Below are 22,304 nucleotides of genomic sequence, written 5' to 3' on the forward strand. Positions count from 1 at the left end.
ATAAGTCACAAAGTTTTGATCAGCCTCGACTGTGCCTGGTTTCACGACTCGTTCCTCCTCCCAACGATGGCGAAAGAGAGCATATAGCCCTTCCTTGACTTGCAAACAACATCTCCAAGCATGCCGTCTGCTCGACGCCCGTCAACTTCTTCTGGGGCTTTCCCTTCAAGCACAAGTCCAAGCCCGGTCAGCGCGTCAACAGATGGTGGCTCCTTTCTCCCTTCCCCTCGAACGATCCAAAAGCGGCATTCGGACCATAATCTATCCACCGTGACAGTACCTCCTCGACCGCCCCGAAATCCCGCCCGGGAGACCAAACCCAAAGCCAAGTTACGACCGTCAACCGCAACTGGGACTCCCTCACGCGACCAGGTGTGTAGACCCAAGATTCTTCTATTTATGAGCCTTATCTACGACTAGGACGCGCCATGGGAAGCCTTTCCCTCAACTTCTGCAAAACCGATGGAAACAATAACGAGTGGCGGCAAGAGGGCAGATATACTGCCATGGGAGTACACAGCAACGGGAAAAGTAGAAGATGTGTTGCCCTGGGAGACAGAGCACGATCCACCCCCCACTAAACCTGTCGTCAATGGCATTCACCCCTCCACTAACCATCCTCGTCATGCAAGCACATCTCATTTCTATCATGTTCTCAATACTTAATGGCTTGACAGACGCGTTCGTCTATCTCCTCGTCAATCCATGACATGGCTCTTCTCCGTCGACGCAAGAGTACTGGCGCTAAAGCCTTCCCTCATGTGAACGGGGCTTCTTCACCTCGAATTACACCCTCCAATCCCACTAAATCACCGACATCATCTCCCAAAGTCCTGCACAAAACTCCATCGGCATCGACCGTGCGACCTTTATTGCCAAAGTCAGCTAGCGGGACAGTTCCTACCCTCTCCACTCTCGAATTGCCTCCTCCCGCGGTCTCCCAGCCATCACCACAGTCCCCAGACCAAGCGTCGTCATCCGATCCAAAATTTTCAACTGCTGATCGGACGATTCTCAAAGAGCTCAAGCGCAATATTAATGCCCGAGCCGCGCAATTCATAATCAAAGGCGGCCCGGCGGAAAGTGGCCGAGCTATTGTGACTGGCGCAAAACACCACGCGTATAACCGCGACGAAGTTCCTTATCCGCGAAGTTATGCCCGCGAGGTCCTCGATTTGTACGTTGTCTGTCCTTCCGAAACGGAAACGACTTGTTGACCTTGCTGTTTTCCAGAGACATATGGGAAACGATGCTGTGTCAGACAATATGCGAGAGTGTTACCTGGCATGTCTTTGAGACGCCACCCACACGAGTGTGCGTCGCTAAACCCAAGTCCCTTGCTGATACTCATTTCATTTACAGTCTCGACATTGGTTGTGGTATGTCCGGCGGTTATTGAGAGCGGTACCGGTGGTCTTGACTAACGGGTGCAAAGGCACTGGCACGTGGATTCTAAATTGCGGGAAAGCTTGGAGGGTACAGTGCATTCACTCGATTGTCCAAAGAAGCTCACTCTCTCGTATAGCAATGTCAATTCGTTGGTATGGGTTATATGGGCCGCAACATCGCAGGCGATTATTCCACGTGAATTCATACCACTCACAGGTCTCGACGTCGTTCCGCTACACCCTAATCTCGGCGCCTCTGAGCTGGCTTCCCGGATAACATGGGTCCAAGCTAATTTGTGCGCTCATCGTTATCAGACGTCTGCGATTGATTGATGATGTTTATAGTTTGGAAGGTCTTCCGTTCCCCAATGAAGAGTTTGACTTCGTGTGAGTTTTTCCCCGCATTCTTGATTGATTTCCGTCAACAAAGAACTGGCCCAGGCACATCAAACGAATAGCGCTGGGCGTTCCCGAGGACAAGGTAACCACTGGCGTCTACCCTTGCAGACATTGACACTGAATGCCTGAATTTAGTGGGATGGATTGTTCGAGGAGATTGCACGGATTTTGAAGCCGGGCGGCGCATTCGAGGTGCGTATCACTGATCTGAGGTAAGTATGATGACTGACACCTCGGGTTAGTTAATCGAAGAGGATCTTTTCTTTCCGGGCAAGCCTGCAGACGATGACACAGACTCAGAAGAGGAGACTCTCTCTGAGATTCGTTACGCCCGAAGGAACTCGTCGACATCAGACGCAGAAGAGGATAACGACTCGATTTTAACTACCTCCGGTGGCTCGCGTAAATCTAACGAGACTCCCAACACCAGTCTTGGAGCGATGCCGCCAACTCCGCCGCGAACCGCATCTCCACTCCCTATCGCTAGCATCCAGGCAGAGGTAATAGAAGAAGAGTCGAGTCCGCCGTCCACAAAGCCGACTCTGGTGTCTTCTCCTGCTCATCCAACCTCATATCGTCACTCGTCATATCAACCTCGGATACCCTCCGCTCCTAGCAGTTCTAGACCAACGACAAGTTCCTCGACAGCATCGCTACACGCAGCACCCGCTTCTCCTGACCCGAAGAGAAAATCACGAGGTTATTCTACTTCGACCCTTGTTTCGTCAACAAACCAGCATCCTTCGATATTGGCGCCGCAAACTAACATCTCCGCTGGGGGTACAGCGAAGCCGGCGATCTCTCCGTTTTTATTGCGCACTTTACCCAAAGCGCCTCTGAACCCAAGGGATCACTCCTTGTTGGAGAAGATTTATAACGAGATGAATGCGGCCAGGTTTATCAACCTTTCTCCGCTCTCGTTGCTCGCCAACTTGGTCGGTCTTTATTTCAAAGGTTAACACAGTTGTTTCTGCTCCACAAACTTGATCGCTAATTCGATCGCAATAGATGTCCGCACCCACCCACCCCTCAATATGATGTTCCCTCCACCGGCAACACAACATCCCGAAGAGGATCCTACAAGCAGCGACGATGACACGGACTCAGATGGGGCACGTGACGCGATCATTCCGCGACCAAATAGGCGGCAATCCGTGTTATCTACTGCGGCCCCCCCAAATAGCCCTCGTAGTATGACCACATTCAGTGATGGGACCCCCATTTCTGACGAGCATCGATGGCTACATACTAGCGACTTGATAAAGCGGGAATCCCGATACATTTCGCTGGACGAGTCGCGACCAAATGCGTTCTCGCCCTCTGCGCGTTCGTCGTTTCCCGCCCTGTCTCCTCTGAGGCCACTATCTGGACTCCCGGCTGTTGACGTTCCGGAAAGTTCTAGTGTGGGAGGCATCCCTTCCAGTTTGGCCAATCGTGCCCCAACAGGTGGGAGCCGGAATCGACTGCCCAACCAAACTTTAAACATAGACATGCGCAGTCTCAATATGCATCTGGCGCTCAGGACAGCTGAGGTCGTTGCGTGCGCTGAGTCAATGTGGGAATGGGTTCAGTCTTACCAGAAGACTGCCACCACACGGGTGGGGGGTCGCCAACGGGCTGGTTCGCTTGCCAGTGAGATGACACCGCGATCGTCTCGAATACCCGTTCTTCCACCCGATCCAGAGGTGGACGCCTTCAAGAAGGCTCTGCTCGAACTAAGCAGGGAGGACTTTGACGCGCTTCTGGTGAGATTTGACCTGTACGTTGATCTTTCATTTCATCACCATCTGTCCACTAATCTAAACTTGAGGGATATGCAAGACCATATGGCTATCGGGTCAACATTAAGGGACCATTTTTCATGGTCCTGCGTGCCTTTGGCTCCCTCCCCAGAGCGCAAAGCCTTTAATGCGGCGTGCGAGAGGTGGGACCAGTGGCAGGAGCAGCAACGGCGTAAACTGAGGCGACCGTTCAGCCACCAGTCTCGAAACTCAACTGATGCCACCATTGAAAGCATGATGGCGCGAGGGCGAAGCTCTTGGCCTGACCCACCTACCACTGCCACGTCTGCTCCCTCTCGCCGGTCAAGCACGACTTCATCGAGTGCAGTACCTCCCGATGGCAGATTAAGCCGTTCCTTCCGTGTCTTTGCGGCGTGGAAAGCCTGATCGTCGTGTTTCCCAAAACGGTCGACGGAGGCAAACATCGCACTCCTTTGGCTTCCTCGGCAGCAAAAGAGGAAATCCGTCGTTTTGTCGATGTGTTTTTTTTATCCTTATTATTTCCACATTATTGGTGTTGTATCTCAATGTTAACGACCATGTAACGCTTTACGGACTCATTTTGTGTATTATTTTGCATAGAGATTTATATTAAAAAAGAAAAAGAACCTCCACGATCGCGCGCCACAGAAGGAAGGAGACTTCCGATATGGACGGCAAGGCACCCAGCAGAACCACATATGAGGAATTGCCGCCGGTGAATTGCGGAGTGCCGATTGTCAGTCAGTGTTGGTTTTTAGCCTAGTGCTCATGTGTTCACGGGATGGGAAGTTCATGAATGATGGAAAGGCCTTTAATAGGTTTCATATGATACCATTTCGGGCCTCATGGCGTTGATGACTCCTCAGAAGTCTGCACTGCCCTTGTTCTCTCTCTATTGTTCCGTAACAGCACTGAAAGAACGTGGCACCCTAAAAAACACAATTGCGCGCATAAAATACTTGTTGATTACAGTGCAGCAGAGATCGTTGTACTAGCCAGCTCCCCATGAAAGAAAGACACTGGATCGAGAGTAGCAGAGGAGAGACGAACTTATACGGTTACAAGCAAAGTAGGTAGGAGGGGAGCAAACAGAAAGACAGGCATGTTATGAGTCGTGTTGGCCAGTCGTTGTCATCGTATACGTCTATTGCCAAGGTTCTGTCAAAGGACAGCTGAGCAAAGAACAACGTACAAGTTCATCGCCTGGCGCCATAGCTACCTCCCTGGACTTGGCCCTGAGGCGGCGGCGGCCAATGCCCGTGTTGGGCAGCAGCAGCTGCCAGACCACCCAGTTGTTGGCCAGACCCTTGTGGAGACGATGTGCTGCCTTGGGGATATTGGTATGAGGTTGGCGAGTAAGAAGGGTATGACATTGAGCCGTCGTGCTGCTGATGGGAAGGATGGTGGTATTGGGCGCCGGCAGAATACTGCGCTGGACTCGTCGCGGAAGGATGAGATTGCTGTGGAGACGTTGGTGATCCGCTCGGAATTGACAACGGTGGTGGGGCATTGGCGTGTGGTGATGTCGCACTACGGGTGTTGGACGCAGGGGCACCGACTGAAGCACGACTATCTTCCTCGTCATTCGTTTCTTCATCGTCCTTGGAGTTAGAGTTTGCTGTGCCGCCGCTAATAGAGAGGCCTCCGGGCATATTGCTAGATACCGGGGGACCTCCTGGACCTCCCATCGGGCCAGAAGAGCGGCCGATATTTTGGCCGACAGGCATCGACGATGGTAGAGTTCCGTGGGGGGCGTTAAGACATGCTTGGATCAGATTCTTTCCTTCTGGTTGCGTCACAAGTGGCTGAAGCTTAGCCGTGGTGAACGTATACACCAATCCCGTCTCGGAAACGACGAGCAGGAGCACTTGTGTGCCGGTAAGCGTAGAAAGTTCGTAAGCCTAGGCCGAGTATTCAGGATGCAAAAACAATTCAAGATCGAAGAAACCTTTTTCATGATACCTGACCGGTAGTGTGAGAGATGGAACATAGGACGCGTTAAAAGACGCACCAGCTTTACGCTTAGAGAAGGTGATATGTCGACGCGACTTGTCTTGGATAAACTCGATCTTTATTTTGCGACGACCTTGCTTCTGACCACCCTTTGGCTTGTCGTCGTCGTCATCGTCTCCAGATTCGACATCGTCAGTAATAAAGTTGTTGCCGTCCTCGGTCGGCTCTGGCGGAAGGTCATCGAGCGCAGTCCGCTGTCGCTTGCGCATTGCTTTGGCAAGGGTATGAGGTTCATGGAGGGAAGTAGGTGATTTGAACGTACCAGATGGAGTTGTTTGTTGGTGGTATGTCGCGCGTCTGACCCCAAGCTGTTGTTGTCCTCACGCGGCGGAAGTCGTCCAAAAAGGGAGTTCGTCTCCTTAAGGTCGCTACTAAAAGAGAGCCCGTCACGTCCGTCACAGCACGTCACACTGATGTTGACTCGGCACTCCATCAGGCAAGTCAAGTTCCTGATTCGGAGCACAAGACACTCATCCCCGCGTTACACACGCGCCGCCTCGAGGCCGAATTCTCCAAAATGACCATGTGCTCAAAATCACTGCTACTAGGAACAAAGTACATTCACTGCTTTCCCCCACTCCCTCCTCCAAGTCTAAGCCTTCGTCCACTCATGTCTGAACAACATTTTGCATGGCTTCGGCATCTGAAGGGCGTACCAATCAGCACGGAATTAGATGAGGAGTGTCGCATTTACCGGTTAGCTCCACGGTCTCCGGTTGCCCCAAATGAAGGTCGTTGCATCCACTATCACGACATATACCACCACCCGGTACTTCGTACTTGCAAATCGTCTTGGTCGGGTCCAGTATTAGAGTCCTAGAGGTAGCTAGTTTAGAGGATAGTGGCAACGGAGCCGTGGTAGAAGATAGCGAGGATATAGACAATGAATTGGAAGCAGACAACGATAGCGATGATGGATTGCTGGAGCAAGATGCAGATGCCAAGAGAAAAGGATAAGACGACAGCATAGAATCGTATGGGACAAAGTGGTTAAATTTGCTTCTTCCTGGCTGACTTGCGTCGCGTTTTGGGAGGGTCGGCTGTTGAGCCTGAGGCAAAAAGTCAATCCGTCTATATCTACCCACCAGGTAGAATAAATAAAAACGAACTCGCCGGACGCACCTCCTCCGCCTCTGCCGAGGTCGATTCGACGTCGACTAGACCAACGGCAGCAACCTGACGCAAAAGGAAGTTAGGTTAACATATTGGGACAAAGTGATATTGGGATCCTTGCCAATGGGTCATTCTCGGGATGCGTCGAATCTGGAAGGTTCCCATTTAGAGACGAGAGAAGAGGAAGCGAGAGAAGCCAGATGAAGAAACACGAGTGGGAAGAAGCCAGAATGAAATGTCAAACGTGGTAATGAGTTTCGGAGCATCTGTAGGCCTGGAGAAGACGTGCCTTGAACAACATTAGTCGTCACTGAACCCTCAGATTCTAGGATACGACATGTCAGTTAGATAGTCCGCTGACAAAGCAGATTTGAACGGAACCGATATGGGGGGGTGTTGCAGTCGCAGATCGAGTCTCGGAGTCTAATTCATGATTCATGCTCAAGCTGATGAGATCGAGAGCGGGGATACCCTTTGCGTCGGAGGTATTGATGAAGCCAACCTCTCGGCCCGGGTCTACCGGTATTGGCCGCGACATCTATGAATTGTGTCAGAGCGAACGATGCCGAAGAAGAAACCAACTGCTCTTTGTAAACGGCTTCGCTCCCTTTGTGCAATAAGCTCCCTCATTCGTCTTATTTCTTCCTCCTTTTCCACCAAGCTCGTTGGCACAACCGGCGGAGTAGCGCCGCCCATTCGGGCTGGAGCGGGTGAAATATACCCAGCGGAAGCCTCTCCGTCAAATACGTCTTGAATTGAATCGTCTCCGCCCTCACTGTCGCTCAAATCGATGACAAGCTTCCTGTGGCTGCTCACACTCGCAAAACTTGCCGTCTTGCGTTTCAAAGCTGGAATGGTGCCATTCCGGGATCCTGATTCGAAGTCGACGAAATCGGCTGCAGTTGGTCGTTTTCCAACTCGACGTTGTGAGGAACGCTGTTGCGGGACGGGTTCGTCTAATGTCTGGTCAAGCTCGGCGGGGGACTGAATCGGGTCAAGTTGAGAAGTAGACTGAGGTGACTCGATTTGTTCAGCAGCCAGTGGAAAACTTGGAGTCGTTGCGTCGGCAAGGCTGCTTGCACCAGTCGTCACAGTAATTTCGTCAACATCCATGGTCTCGACTGGTTGTGCATTAATGTCGACCTCGGGGTTTTTCTCTCCAATTGTCTTAAGAAAATCGTCGACCGCTTCTGTTGCAACGGCAGGTGACATTTCAACATCCTGCTCCAGCGGGTCAACTAGAACATGGGATGATTCGGTTGATGACGAATCGGACAAAGACTTGATCTTGCGGGAAGCCTGAACGGCTTTACGAGCGAGTAGTTCCTGACGTCTCTGTCGCTCTATATCGTGCAGGGTCGAGGGAGGCGAGCCGGTTGGACCTCCAAGAGGTTTCGCTGGTAGGCTTGGATGGAGTGGAGAAGCTTTGTCTTGTGTTGATGATAGCGGACGAGAATATTTCGCCACGACGGCAGGAGTGTATTGGACAAGACCGGTGACATCAAGATTTTGGGGAAGGCGGAGGTTCAATTCGCTGAACACGTAGTAGATGATTTCCCGACTGAGATTGCAGTCAACAAGATAGTCGGGAGGCACACCCCAGCCGAGAAGGTCAAGGACGATGTCTTTAGCCGTATCGTATTGTTCCTGGTTCACTGAGAGGGTGAGGTCAGGAAATGAGTCACTGACTGCGAGTCACTGACTAGAAAGACCAGGTCGAACATGATCTGGGTCGAGGAAAATCTCGCCGGGAGGGAGAGAAGGTATTTCTCTGTCTGGCAATGGGGTCTCGGATTTAATGGCGACAAGCATTGCCTTGGATACTTTGAGGCTTGGGTCTTCTGAGTCGCTTATTTCGCCTTCCTCGCGCGGACCTTCTGAAGGCATTTCGAGGTCGTTGGAGGGGTTTGGCTTGATGTCGTCTTGCCCGTAGTCAAGCTGAACAGACGAGTCGTCGATAGTAGGTCGTTGGAGAGGGCCGTCGGTTGGCTTGCGACGCTTCAAGGTCAAGAGGGCTGCCGCACGGAGAGAAGAAGCAGGGTCATCTGGGCCTACGTTGGCCTCGAGAGCTACATCCGTCATGGCGTTTTGAAAAGTTCCTTTCACAACGTGACGTGACTGTGACGACGATGGCATCAATCGCTTATCTGGGTTGGGTATGCAACTCACCTTGTTCGGTCGTTCAATTCTACTTTTGGGATCGTTAGTGGTGGTCAACGCATCTGCCTGGACTGCCGCTGGCATACTCTTTGGCCGCACCTCCATTCTCAGTCTTGCCTTATTAGCTTGGGTCTGTTGACTTGATAATATACCGCACTCTGTTTATCTAATGGAATAGACATTGGGATTGAGGCATGGTCTGCTCATGCTCTCCTCGCTTTCTTGCACTTACGTATCATTAGCTCTTGACGCCGATCACATTAGGTCCTTTATCCAAACAAGTTGCTACCCGGTTGAATCTGAATTAATTTTTCAAGTGCAATCGATAATGCAACCCGGGGATTATTGGGCATGGGTCAACTCCCTGTAACCTGTGGTCTCTACTTCTCCCTTGGACACAGCACTATTGTCGTAGCGGTGGTGCGTCCAACACTACTGAAGATACCAAAATAATTCTGACACACGACTACAGACAGTCGCTTTAGCCGTATCATCTTCGATCTATAGTCGCCTCGACGGTGTGGGAAATGTTGGCGGCATCATTGGTAGGTGAAGACCCTCTGAATTTCGCCTTGCTCATTGGCAGGTGCTGCTGTGAGCGGTACATTTCTCTTTATCGTCGGACTTGCAAACTCGATTATTCTGTGGCGAATCATTCGGCAGAGACGACGGGTGAGTCCTTGAATTTGCCCATTTGTGTCAGCTCTTGCCAATGGCGGGTTTACTAGGTCAAAGACAACTCACAGTCCGAACCCAGTCCCCAACATAACCATATGCTAATGATGAGGCTATTAGGGCCCATCATCAACTTCGTAAATTGGCCTTGGAAGGTAAATCTCCTACCTATTAACTTTTTTTTTTTTTTTTTTTTTTTTTTTGATTCCCGTTATTTGGCCTCTACAAAATATATGTATGGTAGCCATCACCTTGCGCTATGCAAATCCAACGTTTTGCCCGCTCGTTTTCGCTTTCCCTCGGTATCTTGCCCTTTCAGCCGTTATGCTCGGGGCGGCGGCGTGAAGGTGGGTGAAATAGTGTCCTGTAGTGATTATATGTTGTTGGTATTGTGTGGGTGTGCGCGCCCTCCGCGCGTTTCTTCATCGTCTTTCCTCTCTCGTTGCTCTCTGCCTCCTTCGTTGCGTGTCCCGCTGCTATGTCGTCCTCCGCGTCCGTCCCGCTCATCCGAATGGTCTTGCTTCTCTTGCCAGCGTCGGTAAGTCGTCCTTTTTCCTCCATCCCGTCTATCTTAAGTTTCGAAATGAGGTCGAGTAGCTCGTCTCCGTAAGTGCCGTTCTGGTCCAATGGCTTTCTCAGGTGTCGGTGTACCGCGCGGAATCGTCCCGTTCTGTAAATGTACCACATCAGCGGTTCGAGCATCTTACCCGCTCCCAGCAGCTTCTTTATGACCCTTGTGTCTCTACCCCCCTCCTCGTAGAGTCTCCTCCTCGCCTCTTCATGTGCGCTGCAATGTAATAGGTAGTGCGCTACCGTTTCGTCGGCCTGTCTGCAGCATGGGCATATCGGTGAGTCCGCTTTGCTGATTCGGTGCATATGTTTTGCCAGTGTACAGTGTCCCGTCCTCAGTTGCATTAGCAGTACTGCGTACGATTTCGGTACGCTCGTGTACATCTTGAGGTACGAGCCTTTGACCAGCTTCGCGTCGTATTGCATGGTCTGCTGGTACCTCTTCGACTTCCTCCACTTTTCCGCCACTCTGGCTTTGCGTTTGGCATTCAGCATCTGTTTTGTGGCCGATTTGCTGAGGGGGAGCTCCGGTCGGTACTCTTCTGGCAGTTCTCCCACTCTCGTTGTGTCGCCTGCCGCTGCCTTTTTCGCTTCCTCGTCCGCTCGTTCGTTGCCCGGTATCCCTATATGCCCTGGGGTCCATCGGATGGTCAGTTCCATGTTAGCGTGAATGTCGGTTAGTTCTGAGTACTTCTCGTGCCATTTGTCCCACATCCAGCTCGATGGTGTGGCCTTCGACGAGTTAACCGCCTTTATCGCCGCCTGGCTGTCGATCGCTATCGTTACCTTGCCTTGCACATCCCTCTGTTGTCGTAACATCTCCAGTGCCATGCCGCTTCCTACCGCTTCTCCCTCGTATACCGTGTGCTGTTGCATCGTTCCCAGCCTCGCCCTCATGGTCTTCACTCTCCTGTCGTCCCTGTACAGCACCGCCGAGGCGCCGATCTCCCCGTCTATGCCTGACCCGTCCGTGTAGATCTTCCACCTTGCCTCGTCCTTGAGGTCTTCTTCTAAGGCGGCTTCCTTGTTCCCTGCTATATTTGTCTCCACCCTCACGTCCCTCGTCGCTACGTTCCTTACTGCCTGTATCATTTCGAACTCCCTCGCCGGTCGCGGGAGGTATCCGACCAGGTCCGTTATTGTGCTGCGGTCCTTTTTCCTGTCTGCCGGCCTGTTTCTTCGTACCTCTTTGTTGAGGGGATGTGTCTCTGGTAGTGTCGCTAGTCTGAGCGCGGCGGTTTCTCTGACCTTGTGCACTAGCTCTTCTATGGGGAGTAAGTTAGCATAGACGTCCAGTACTTCCGTGGGTGTCGACGATAGCGCTCCCGTAATCTTCAGCGCCGCCTTCCTTTGTATCGTCCTAAACCTCTTGATGACGCCTCTTTCCCGTTCTTTCCCCGTTGCTGTCTTGTCGGTTGGGTTGAGGAAAACGTCCGCTGCGTATAACATCTGTGGCACGCATATGCTCAGATATAATCTTCGCATGCTCACCGGGGGTAGGCCGCCTGTCACCTTCGCTAATCTCTCGAACATCGCCAGCCATGCTTGTCCCTTCCCTATAGCCGCCGCTTCTTGCTGTTTCCATCGCAGCTCGTTGTCGATATGCACGCCCACCAACTTCACCGCCGTCACCGATTTTATCACGTGCTGGCCCAGTGTCATGTCGGTCCTCGGTGTCTGTCTTGTCCCTGCTTGCCCTGCTGGGTTTTTGACTCTTTTCCTCGTCACGTCCACCAGCTGGTATTTTTCGGGTCCGAATATCGCGTTGTGCTCCGCTCCCCAGTGAACTATGCCCCCGTCTCTGTGCGTTACGTCGTCGATTTTCTTGTGCGTCTTCGCGAAGTCCCTGCCCGTAGTTATCAACGTGTCATCATCCACAAAAAGCACCTTGTGTTCTCCTCTCCTCTGTCTTGGTATCTCCGCCAACGTCGCGTTGTATATGAGATATAGGATCCCGGATATCGGGTCACCTTGGTCGAGCCCGTTATTGACGTGGTAGCTGTCCGACAGGAAGTCGCCGAATAGCATCTTGCTCGTTCTTGCTGCGTATCTCCTTTCTACCCACCTCACATACCCCTCTGGGACCCCCCGCAATCTCATATCGTGCTTGAGTCGTCTCAAGTCGACACTTGGGAACGCTCCCTTTACGTCCATACACAAGATGCTGGCAACTTCTTCTTTCTCCCACGCCCTCTTGATGATTGACACTGTCTTGTGCACCGCGTCCGTTGTCGATCTTCCGGGCCGCGCCCCGTATTGATTTGCCGGCAGGATCCCCGCTAACTCCGCTCCTCTCGTCAGCTGTTTTGCCTTACATGCGTGGTATAGTCGCGCCAGCCCCTTCGATAGCACCACCGGTCGGTATGCCCCCGGTTTCGAGTAGTCCGGCTTCCCTGGCTTCCTCAGCACTATTGTCATCGTGTCAGCCCAGCCTTCCGGATACCACTCGAAGTTATCCATCGCCCTGTATATCGGTCCTAGGAACGGCACCAGCAGATTCTCGCACTCCTTGAAGATGCAGTTTGCGGGGGACCCCGGGTACGTCCCTTTGTACGGCTTCATGTCGGCTATCGCTTCCTTTAGTATCTTGTCGCTAACCGCCTCGAATTCGAATCTGGGTTGCGGGTATTCCTCGTTGTTCCACGTTGCGGGCGCGATCATTTCAGGCGGGTAGAACTCTGCTCTGAAGAAACGTACCTTCTCCGCTTCCTCCTCTGCGGTCCTCTCCCCCACTTTTAACGTGGGTACTCTGGCCACTCCCCCGTCGTCCCTCTTCGCTTTGGCGAACCTCGCTACATCCCACACCTTTTCTCTCGTTGCTGTCTCCAGGAACCTCTCCCACGTTTCCCTCTTCGCCTCCTTCACCGCCTCCGCAAATTTTCTCCTCGCCTCCTTCGCCTCCTCGTGGACTGGATGTTGTTCCTCGAACCTCCACCTGTACGATTGTTGCCTCAGTTTCGCGCTATCCTTCCTCATCTCGTCCAGCTCTTTCCCGTACCACCTCTTCCAGTGTCGCGACGGTTTTGTCATGGGCACCATCTCTTCCGTGGTCTCTCTGATGGCTCCCTCCACTGCCTCTAGTCCTTCTTGCGCCTCTTCCTTGTCCTCGTAACTCCTTGGCCTCGGAAGTTCCTGCAGTTTCGATAAGCAGTCTCGCGCGATATTGTCCCCAGTGAGTCTTTGCGTATTTTGGTCTCGGCTGGTGTTGATGTATCGGTATCTGTAGCTCGATCGTCAGTATGATAGGAAAATGGTCCGTTTTCACTGGTTGCTGTCCCGGCTCCGTCACGCATTTTACCAAGTGCGGCTCCAGTCCAGGGGATATGAACACGTTGTCGACTCTCGTGTGGTTCCCCGACACGAAGGCCTTCAGCGTCGGTATCCCCTTCGGCAGCGCCATCTTCATGCTAAACATCGACACCAGTGTCCTCCAAGCTTCCGCGTGGTTCATCGCCCTCTCGTTCAGCAGGTGCGCGTTCCTGGCTTCGTCTTCCCAATCCGGGTGGTGTCTGTTGATGTCTCCCCCCCATATGTATCGCAGCGGCTGTATCGGGCACCATCTTCCCGCCCGGACTCGCCATATACTCCAGCAAGGCCTTGACCGTCTCGTTATGCTCGATATCGTTGTATATGTTTATGATTCTCAGAGTTCCGAAGTCGCCCTGTATCTGTACCGCTGCTATGTCTGGGTTTTGTATGGTTACCGCCCGACCACATCCTCGTGGGTATCTTCGCGTTAATAAGTACCATCGCTCTTGACCTCTGTTGCGTTTTGTTGTGCGTTGAGGGGTATACCGTGTGCCAATGATTGTTCGCCCTCGAAAGGCCCCAGTGGTCAAAGTACGGCTCTTGGATTAATGCCATATCGTACCTTCTCGGGTCCATCCTGTGTAGTAGATCCAACTGCGCGTCCAACGACTTGTTTACATTCTGCTGCCAAAGTGTTAGTTTGTTCTTCTCGCTTGTGTTGACCTCTTCTCTGTTATTCATTGTTCTCCCAGCGCTTCCGGTTCCTGCTCTATTTCTCCTGCATTCGTACTCAGTATCATGCTCCCGGTCCCCAACGAGCCCGCGTTCTGCATCGTCCCGTATTCCGTGATCGCTGACTGCCTGAGTATTGGCCCCCTCTGCATTGTCGGCCTCGGGCCCCTTGTCATCGCTCTCTGTATCTCGCTCACCACGTTCTGCGTTGGCCCCGTGGTCTTCGTTCTCGTCCTCAGTATGGTCTTCCAGTCTGGCTCCCTCTCCTCATCCACCGTATTCTTCCCGATCTCTAGCCACGTTGATCTGTCTTCCGGTACCGGGAAGAATGTGTACTTTGCGTCAGGGTTCCTTTCTAGCGCGCTCTTGAGTTTTTCTTCAAATATCGGGCATTGTCGATCTGCTGTCCCATGGTTCCTGCATCCCGCTTCGTCTCCCGCGGCTTCGCAGTTTGCGCACTTCCTCTCGCCTTCCCCTGCCGTGCAGTCGTTCGTTCTGTGTTTTCCTGCACATCTCGCGCACGTGTCGTCTTTCGCGGGGCACGTCGCGGCCACGTGACCCGTGCCAATTTTCTGACACTTGAGGCACCTCATCGGCTCCGCCAGCAGTTTGCGTCCCTGCACCTTCTTCCCCTCTGCGAACATGCCGTGCGCCAGGAACCGGTTTGCTGCCTCTGGCCTGCGGAAGCCCATTATCATATGCGCGACTTTCTGCCCTGGCCTGTGTCGTTCTTCTGGCTTGATAAACCGCGCCATTCCGATGTCGTTTTCGCGCATGTTGTTGTTGTCCTCTAACTCCCTGAGAGTATTCTCGCTGATGGGCGCTATGGTCTTGGGGACGAACTCCACGATGACTTCGTATAGCCTTTCTCGGTATCTTGCTGTTCCCCCCATTCCCGTGCTGAACCTTCCCATTCTCTCCTTCACCCACTCCGCCGCTTCTCTGGACGCCATCCTAAGCAGCAGTGCCCCGTTCCTTACTCTCCTCGCCGCGAGTACTCTCACCCATTCCGGAGCCTTCTCGTCCTCTGCTGCGAACTCGATCGCGTATTTGGCCTTTTCCACCATCTCCTTCTCCGATAGCCCCTCTACCGCTGCTCCTTCTATCCACAGTTGCTGTTCCCTCTCGTTTGCTCTGCCTATCATCTCCATTTGGTCTCTCGTTTTCACGCTCGCCCTTGCCGCTGCCGCCGCATACGAACCCCCCCTGCGCCCCCTTATCTCTTCCCGTCTCCTCCGCCCTCTCCAGCGTCTCTAGCACCGTTGTCTCCATGCGCTTCATCAACTCCTCCATCCCCTCTTTCTGCTCGTCCATCGTGCGGGTCAGCATTGCTGCTGCTCCTCTGACTTCCTCCGCTATTCCTTCCCCCCCCGTCTCCCCCACTTTGCTGCGTCTCCCCCTGCTACACCTCCCTCCGCCTCCTCGAGAATTTCGAGCACTCTGTTCATCTTCCTGTCTATCGCCTCTGCCGCGTCTCTCGCTACCTCGTCCAATAGCCTCGCCACTGCCCTGCAGCACCAGGCCATGTTGACGTCGCGGCTCTGTAGGTCCGCCCCCATTCGCAGCACCGTCATCGCAATTTGTTGCACACTGGGGGTGACGCCCTCTTCGTAGTCGGTGATGAACGCACCTTTTTGGTGCAGCCCTTCGCACGCGTCGTGCGCCGTGGCTGTCTCCCATGCTCCCTTTTCTTGTCCACACTCGTATAGCTGTTTCTTGTTCATGTATACGTATTCTTTGGGCGAGTTTGCCCTCGTCGCTGGTTTCTTCTGGGCCTGTGATGGCCCTGGATTCGTCGCGCTTGGTGTTCCGCTCCTCGAGAGGTTTGTACCCCTCGCATTCGCCATTTTTAAAGGTGTTTTGTGTACGTAGGTAGTGTAAAGCCTGTAGCTACAGCCCCTCCGTGGTTCCAATGCACCCACTCAAGCAAGTTTTTGAGTGTCGATCAGAGTCCCACGATGTGGTCGTAAGCCAAGAAGTTTCCTATTAACTTCTTGAATCTCACTGTGCTCGATTCAGATGTATCCTGTTGGGGTTTTATTCGGCCTAGGTACCACTTAGACTTGTTCAGTACTCGCACAGCCTGATAAACCCTAAGGCTTCGATACTGCTTCCTCTATTGCCCTTCTTAGTGTTTCTGCACTTGCCCACAGACAGACCGATGGATCGTCTATACCCTCTAGTCAAATTTTAGTGCTTCCAGTGAGTCAAACATCTTCCCAAATTTGTCGATGATCATTATTAACCACAAGTTGAAGGTACTCTTCACTGCTGGAATGTCCTTGATCGACTCGACGGATTCAGTGATTATGCTATACTCATATACCGATTTTGCCGAGCGACGATGGACCGTCTTTGAACGCTCTGCACAGCAACCTCCAGCAGAAAAGCCACCAACCGCCCAAGGCATTGCAGCTGAGACCCAACTCAAAACTCTAGACCAAGATACTTCACCACCATACGGGGCCAGCCCTGGCGGCACTTCGGGTCTACTGAAATTCAACGTTATGTCAAATCTCAGCATTATACTCACCCTCATCAGTATTCTTGTTGCCCTCAGGTCTGAGCTGGCCTTGCTTCACCGTTATTGTCATTGAATTTCGACAAGCATATCGCTCATCACTATTATGGGTCTGATCGGTGAACAATGCAAGCGCTGTCAAGAAGCTGCGAACGATCCAAACGGGGGCGGACTAGCTGGGAGTTGGTGGAGAGGATGGGCTCAGGTTTGTGCCGATGAAACTCATTTACTTTCGACGTTGAAAAAATCACTCCAGGCCAATGAGCAGTCGGGATGGATTGGGATAGCCATCGTAGGATCCTTTGTTTTGGTTGTTGCTGGGTGGTATGGTTTTCGTCGATTCGGAAAGCGCACAGTCCAGGCACAGCATCCAAGTCCGAATGCATAATACATGTGTTTTCAAATGTCGTAGACGGCCGCTATCGTGCCTTCCACAAGCTGCTTTTCGTTCTCTGAACGCGGAGTAATGCTACACGGAAATGGTTCTGGGTGACTACGTATATTGAGCGGTGCTACAAGTTAGGATGAGTGGACAATTTACCTGACGATTCCGCCCGAGAATCGGACGACGATGTCGATGTCATTGCCAGACAGGTCTTTGACTTTGCCGATTTCGTAGACATGCAGCACTGACGCAATGACTGCCCAAACTGTTTCGTCGGCCATGTGGCGGCCCACACAGATGCGGCGACCATGGCTAAAAGACGACTCGGAATTGTTCATGCTGACACGTCGTGGAACTGGCGTACCCATAGGCAAGAATGTTCATGCGAGGATCGTTCACGAGCCCCCCATCGTCATCGAGGAATCTTTCCGGCTTGAATTTGTCTGGTTCTGCATAGATAGACTCATCGTGACACATGGACCTAGTTTTTCGCTCGAGTGGTTCGACTAGTATAAAATATTCATACCAGATGTTTGCAACAACTTGGGTTCCTTGACATAATAAGTCCTCTTAAAAATGGGATCACAGCACTTGCACCTTTTGGAATGAAGTAGCCATCATAAACATCGTCCTTCGAGGTTGCATGACTGACACTCAAGGGCAGAACCTGATTGAAAATTAAAGTAGGTTCTTGCGAGGAGAGTGACTATGTAACCGGTCTCCAGCGTAGTACTTCTCGGTACACCGCGTCGACATATGGTAGACGCTGTCTGTCGGAAATTTCCGGCAATCTGTGGGCTCCAACTACGGCGGTGAGTTCGCGTTGAGCTTTTGCTTGGACTTCAGGATACAAAGCCATCGCCATGAAGAAAGTGGATATAGCCGACACTGTCTGTGAATCGGTGTCAATGTGGCAATGACTTGACTTGTATGCTCACAGTATCGGCGCCAGCTAAAATCTAATCAGTATTTGATAGACTGCCAAGCACCAGCCCAAGTACCAGCAAAGGCAAGACCTGCAACGCCCTGGATGAGCTCTACATTGTCATCATGCTTTCCTGAGATCAGGATCCTAGCGACAACGGAGGTCGTGTCTGTTCCTTCCAGCTAATGGCGACGGCCTCAAAAGATGCGAGCACATGTTATGAGCAGTAACAGACCATGTTGTGTTTTGCAAACTCGTATGGTACCTCCTTCATTCGGGTGTTGATAACTCTGGTGTCTGGGGATCACTGAGATTCACTTCAGCACACCAAAATGAGCTAGACGCACCAGCGCAAAACTTTTGAAATCCAAAACCTGGCAGCCAGCCTGGAAAATGACGCAGCCAGGGAAACTTGTTGACGGCAACGGCGCCTGGAAAAACAGACTCTCCGAGCCGTTCTACGGCCGCCCGAACGAGGCTAACAAAGGAGTCGTTCACAGGCTGAATGTCATAACCATACACGCTCGCCATCATGATGGCCGCAGCGAGACTGCAGCAAAGGTCAAGCTCCAAGAAGTGAAGTGAGCATCGAATACTTGCGTTTTGATATGGTCGCGAAAATTCCCGGGTGTTGACAGCAAGTTGCGCAGCATGTCATGGATTTTTTTCAACTGGACAGGACGAAATGTCGGTGCGTCGTCCCGACGGAAATACTGGTGCATGAGGCGCCGGTATTTTCTCCATTTGTCGCCGTATTTCATGAAGCCAATGTTGAAGTCCCATCCCATCCTATCCAAAGTTCAAGCAGGGCCAAAGCTGACAAAAAGCGACCTACAGCTGGATCATAGGGATATCAGGACGATCACTCTGGATAGGCGTCTGAAATACTGAATCCGCAGAAGATTGGAAGCATACATAGATGTTTGAACGCTTCTCCAGTAGGTCATCCGCAACCTTGGCCGAGTTGATGACTAATATATGTTCGCCTATCGCCTTCAAGTGCACAATGGGCCCTTGTAGTCGAGGTGAGTATTACCGATGCATACCAAGCCCGCGCTGGAAGGGTACCGTATTGCTGCGCCCATTCGTGGTAGGTAAACCATGGGGAAGATGCGGGAATCTGCCGGCTGTTACCCAAGATGGGAAGTGGACGAGGCCCTGGGGGGTAAGGCAAGTTGGTCTTGCTGTTCAGCAGCTTGTTCACGCAATACGCAACGACCAAGCCCGCAGAAGAGTAAAGGGCTAGAGAACGGACACTTTGAGAGTCCATATGGAGGATAGAGAGATAACGTCGGGTCCAATGTCGTGTGAAAGACGAAGAGGCTTGCAACGAATCAGGGAAGTGGGAAGTGAGAGCCCTGTGAGATAGAATAGCGAATAAATTGACACGTCAAAAATCATGCAGCCGTCTAGACATTGGCTACTTGCTCCTCCAGCCAGTCCCACAATGCTTTGGCAGCGCTCTCGTCGGTGGCACCGTATGGCATAGGACCAACCCGTGCCCACGGGACTGCGAACTGGCTTTTGATTAGATCAAGGAAGCAACAACCTTAGGGCCGACATACCTTGCCATTGAGTTCCATTCCGGCATCAGTTGTCCCAGCCCAAAGTTGTGTTAGAGCTCCGAATGGTGCTGGATACAAAATAGTGTTCTGAAGATCAGATCAGACAACCTTGGAAGTATTCTCAAGTCGGCAACACACGAGAATCATTTGACCGATGGAACCCAAATGACGCTGCAGTTCTGTCTTGAGATTTCCTGGGTTGACAGCGACCGAGACGATGCCTTGGCCTCGAAATCTACGCGCCAACTCGTTGCTGAAGATGGCATTTCCCTGTAGAGCATAAGCCACAGCGAAGGAACCCGATGAAACGTTGACGCACAAGTTTGCTCTGAGAGTAGAGATTGTTTACACCCATCCGTTTGCGTGCAGGACTGTCTTTGAAAGTGTTGAAGTCGAGACGCGAAGGCATATAAGATGCAAAAGAGGCCGTGTGGATAACTCGTGCAGTTTTGCTCGGAGTCGTGGGTGCCGTGGCTGTGAGGATAGGAAGAAGCAGCTTGGTGAAGTAGAAATGACCTATAGGCAACAGTTCAAGCCGACTCTCGTGAAATGATTAGGTCCTACCCAGCACCTGTCGTTTCATTCAGCTTGAACTGGAGCGAGTGAGTTGAGTTTGACATACATTTGTACCCCATTGCAAGTCGTAGCCTTGGGTGGTCAATTGATCGACGGGCGGCACCTAACAGCGACTCAGTGATGGGCGGTGGCAAAACAACAAGAGAAACGCGTACCATGACACCGCTGAAGAAAGAGAGAGAGAGTTGAGGGGTAAATTCGATGGTCGTCTAAAACTCACCCGTTGTTGAAGAGAGCATGAAGTTGGGTCTCCTTGCTACAGTACATGTCAGTGGACGCTCATGGTACAATGGATGGATATGCACGAACCGAGCAAACTCCTCTGCAGCACGTTTGACGGAATGCAGGTCTGCGAGGTCAAGAAGAAGAAAGTGGACGATGTCTTTTCCAGTTTCTTGCTTGAGTTTCACGATCGCTGCCTTGGCCTTTTCTTCGTTGCGTGCGGCAATGTACACTTTGGCATTGTGCTCCAAGAGAGCCTGAGCAGTGTCGAAGCCTATACCCTGCAATAAACGTGGTCAGTCGTCCTTTCTTTATTTTCTTTTGAGAGTGTTGACTGACGGTGCTAGCGCCCGTCACGATGATGACCTGATCTGACAGGTCAGGAATATCGGACACAGCGAATTTGGACTTTGGAGGAAATGACTGGCTCAAGCCTGAGATAAGAAGGCCCATGGATGCAACTGGGCGTCGTTAGGTTATGTCTTACACACTCTAGGAGAATTTCCTCCATAGATTCCAAGAGCCGCATCATCATGATGATTGGAGCGTGAATCCTGATCCGAGGGATGGCACATTGCGTGGGCAATATCTTGTCACTGGTGTCACGCGAGCTGACGCGAGTCCATGGCCATGTTGTGGAAAGAGTGCGCCGCAGTGTCTATCTTCCCCATTCAAGACTGAGTATCCCATCCACAGAGTCACAGTAGGATCAATACGCGCATTTCGCGTTGTAATACCCCGACCGCAGGACCGCGTTCCAATAACGTGGTCAACCGCCCCACAACTACTCAGCTTATATCTGCCCATCGTCTTTCTCGCTTTCCTTGCGAGACGGAAAGACACACATGCGATCCGCCTCCTGCTCCTCCCGACTGTTATCACCTCAGCCCTCATGTCGGGCTTCCGCTTCACTGCCAACGTGCCCCAACTAAATGTGTATGACTGGGGCTTGGCTCTATTGGCTGAAGTCATCATAGCCAAAAGCCTGCAGTATGCCTTCACTAAAGAGGGAATGTTAAAGCTCGGGGAGCAGCGACCTGGCGAGCAGAAAGGCAAAGAAGTCGCGAATGGGCATCATGAACGAGAAACACGGTCGCCCTCGATTTTCCCCGCATGGATCTCCGATGCTGCCGAACTCATTCATACGATGCGTGGGCCACACTGGAAATTCGCCCAAGGAACTTATATTCCTCCACACACGCGTCCGCTAGAGCGACACGCGTTCCTTCGCGCTACAGCCACCTCATTTCTAACCAACTTCCTATTACTCGACTTGCTAGAGTCTGCCATAAAGATATTCCCCGGGGTTGGAGAGACTAAAGGTGGCTCGATCTTTTACGCGGAACTACCAATTGTCCCTCGTTATGTTGTTTCAACCACTATTCACATCCTGACTGGTAGCGCCATGCTTGCCGGTTTCGGGATGGTCTACGACTTGTTTACCTTCGTTGGCGTGTTGATTTTCAACACCCCGCCTTCTGCTTGGCCACCGGGAATCGGTGACCCGTGGCGTGCAAGCTCTCTCCATGAGCTCTGGAGCCGTCAATGGCAACAATGGCTACGCGGGACATTCCTCGTTTATGGCGGATATCCGGGCCGCTGGATTGCCGGCGACCTCGGCTTTGTATTTGGCACCTTTTTGGCTTCTGGCCTCTATCACGAACTTGGTGCGTTTTGTGGAATGTCAGTCTGTGCCCTTCTTGACATGTTCTTCCAGCGGCGTATGCGTTGGGTCGAGGTATTGACCACACGGTCACGTTCTTCTTCTTTTTACAGGGGCCGTTAATTGTTGCTGAACGTATATGGCGTATTGCTACAGGCAAACGCGTCGGAGGACGATGGGGTACCCTCTGGGTCTACCTAGTAATATTTGGTGCTGGCCAAATGCTGGTCAACTCCTGGATGATCCGGGGGTTCGGAGGCGGAATGGTGATTCCGCCAGTCTTGAGCCCCGTTCGTCTTAGTCTCGCAGCTCTCGGATTTGGAAGGCGCCATTAGCATGACCACCCACACTATAATGTACACAAATAGCGATACACAATGTAAGA

General features: G+C 52.1%; 8 protein-coding genes across 8 annotated transcripts; 4 read left to right on the plus strand and 4 right to left on the minus strand.

Moving 5' to 3' along the window:
- Positions 1-120: 120 nt before the first annotated feature.
- On the plus strand, positions 121-3,955 carry MIND_00848600 (Methyltransf-25 domain-containing protein; the record flags this gene model as incomplete). The annotated part of the gene is made up of 12 exons (XM_037365150.1): positions 121-372; positions 421-651; positions 678-1,177; positions 1,234-1,314; positions 1,363-1,379; positions 1,436-1,481; positions 1,526-1,684; positions 1,734-1,775; positions 1,830-1,869; positions 1,923-1,979; positions 2,030-2,741; positions 2,796-3,955. 12 exons carry the CDS (start codon positions 121-123, stop codon positions 3,953-3,955), a joined length of 3,297 nt encoding a protein of 1,098 aa, XP_037218392.1.
- A 3,061-nt stretch (positions 3,956-7,016) lies between these two features.
- Positions 7,017-8,758, minus strand: MIND_00848800 (MADS-box domain-containing protein; the record flags this gene model as incomplete). Its single annotated transcript, XM_037365151.1, has 3 exons — positions 7,017-7,214; positions 7,259-8,331; positions 8,380-8,758. 3 exons carry the CDS (start codon positions 8,756-8,758, stop codon positions 7,017-7,019), a joined length of 1,650 nt encoding a protein of 549 aa, XP_037218393.1.
- Positions 8,759-8,834: 76 nt separating this feature from the next.
- MIND_00848900 (Nickel/cobalt efflux system) lies at positions 8,835-9,520 on the plus strand (the record flags this gene model as incomplete). Its single annotated transcript, XM_037365152.1, has 5 exons — positions 8,835-8,966; positions 9,015-9,100; positions 9,154-9,256; positions 9,309-9,381; positions 9,423-9,520. 5 exons carry the CDS (start codon positions 8,835-8,837, stop codon positions 9,518-9,520), a joined length of 492 nt encoding a protein of 163 aa, XP_037218394.1.
- Positions 9,521-15,417: 5,897 nt separating this feature from the next.
- MIND_00849000 (RNA-directed DNA polymerase from transposon X-element) lies at positions 15,418-15,909 on the minus strand (the record flags this gene model as incomplete). The annotated part of the gene is made up of 1 exon (XM_037365153.1): positions 15,418-15,909. One exon carries the CDS (start codon positions 15,907-15,909, stop codon positions 15,418-15,420), a length of 492 nt encoding a protein of 163 aa, XP_037218395.1.
- Positions 15,910-16,081: 172 nt separating this feature from the next.
- Positions 16,082-16,971, plus strand: MIND_00849100 (Nickel/cobalt efflux system; the record flags this gene model as incomplete). The annotated part of the gene is made up of 5 exons (XM_037365154.1): positions 16,082-16,112; positions 16,161-16,264; positions 16,321-16,622; positions 16,671-16,788; positions 16,840-16,971. The coding sequence occupies 5 exons, from the start codon at positions 16,082-16,084 to the stop codon at positions 16,969-16,971; spliced, it is 687 nt and encodes a 228-aa protein (XP_037218396.1).
- Positions 16,972-16,982: 11 nt separating this feature from the next.
- Positions 16,983-19,163, minus strand: MIND_00849200 (Cytochrome P450; the record flags this gene model as incomplete). Its single annotated transcript, XM_037365155.1, has 14 exons — positions 16,983-17,076; positions 17,125-17,280; positions 17,333-17,449; positions 17,495-17,519; positions 17,566-17,635; positions 17,684-17,860; positions 17,907-17,920; positions 17,970-18,075; positions 18,129-18,190; positions 18,241-18,443; positions 18,608-18,682; positions 18,729-18,760; positions 18,809-18,906; positions 18,962-19,163. The coding sequence occupies 14 exons, from the start codon at positions 19,161-19,163 to the stop codon at positions 16,983-16,985; spliced, it is 1,431 nt and encodes a 476-aa protein (XP_037218397.1).
- A 139-nt stretch (positions 19,164-19,302) lies between these two features.
- MIND_00849300 (NAD(P)-binding protein) lies at positions 19,303-20,709 on the minus strand (the record flags this gene model as incomplete). The annotated part of the gene is made up of 10 exons (XM_037365156.1): positions 19,303-19,410; positions 19,459-19,545; positions 19,597-19,728; positions 19,778-19,974; positions 20,023-20,029; positions 20,081-20,137; positions 20,190-20,199; positions 20,255-20,290; positions 20,344-20,537; positions 20,596-20,709. The coding sequence occupies 10 exons, from the start codon at positions 20,707-20,709 to the stop codon at positions 19,303-19,305; spliced, it is 942 nt and encodes a 313-aa protein (XP_037218398.1).
- A 162-nt stretch (positions 20,710-20,871) lies between these two features.
- On the plus strand, positions 20,872-22,254 carry MIND_00849400 (MBOAT-2 domain-containing protein; the record flags this gene model as incomplete). The annotated part of the gene is made up of 3 exons (XM_037365157.1): positions 20,872-20,900; positions 20,953-21,923; positions 21,974-22,254. Exons 1-3 carry the CDS (start codon positions 20,881-20,883, stop codon positions 22,252-22,254), a joined length of 1,272 nt encoding a protein of 423 aa, XP_037218399.1. The 5' UTR covers positions 20,872-20,880.
- Positions 22,255-22,304: the final 50 nt, after the last annotated feature.

This window comes from Mycena indigotica (assembly GCF_014461135.1).
Source record: "Mycena indigotica strain 171206Taipei chromosome Unknown Mind.scaff0007, whole genome shotgun sequence".
In the NCBI taxonomy this organism is placed as follows: domain Eukaryota; kingdom Fungi; phylum Basidiomycota; class Agaricomycetes; order Agaricales; family Mycenaceae; genus Mycena; species Mycena indigotica.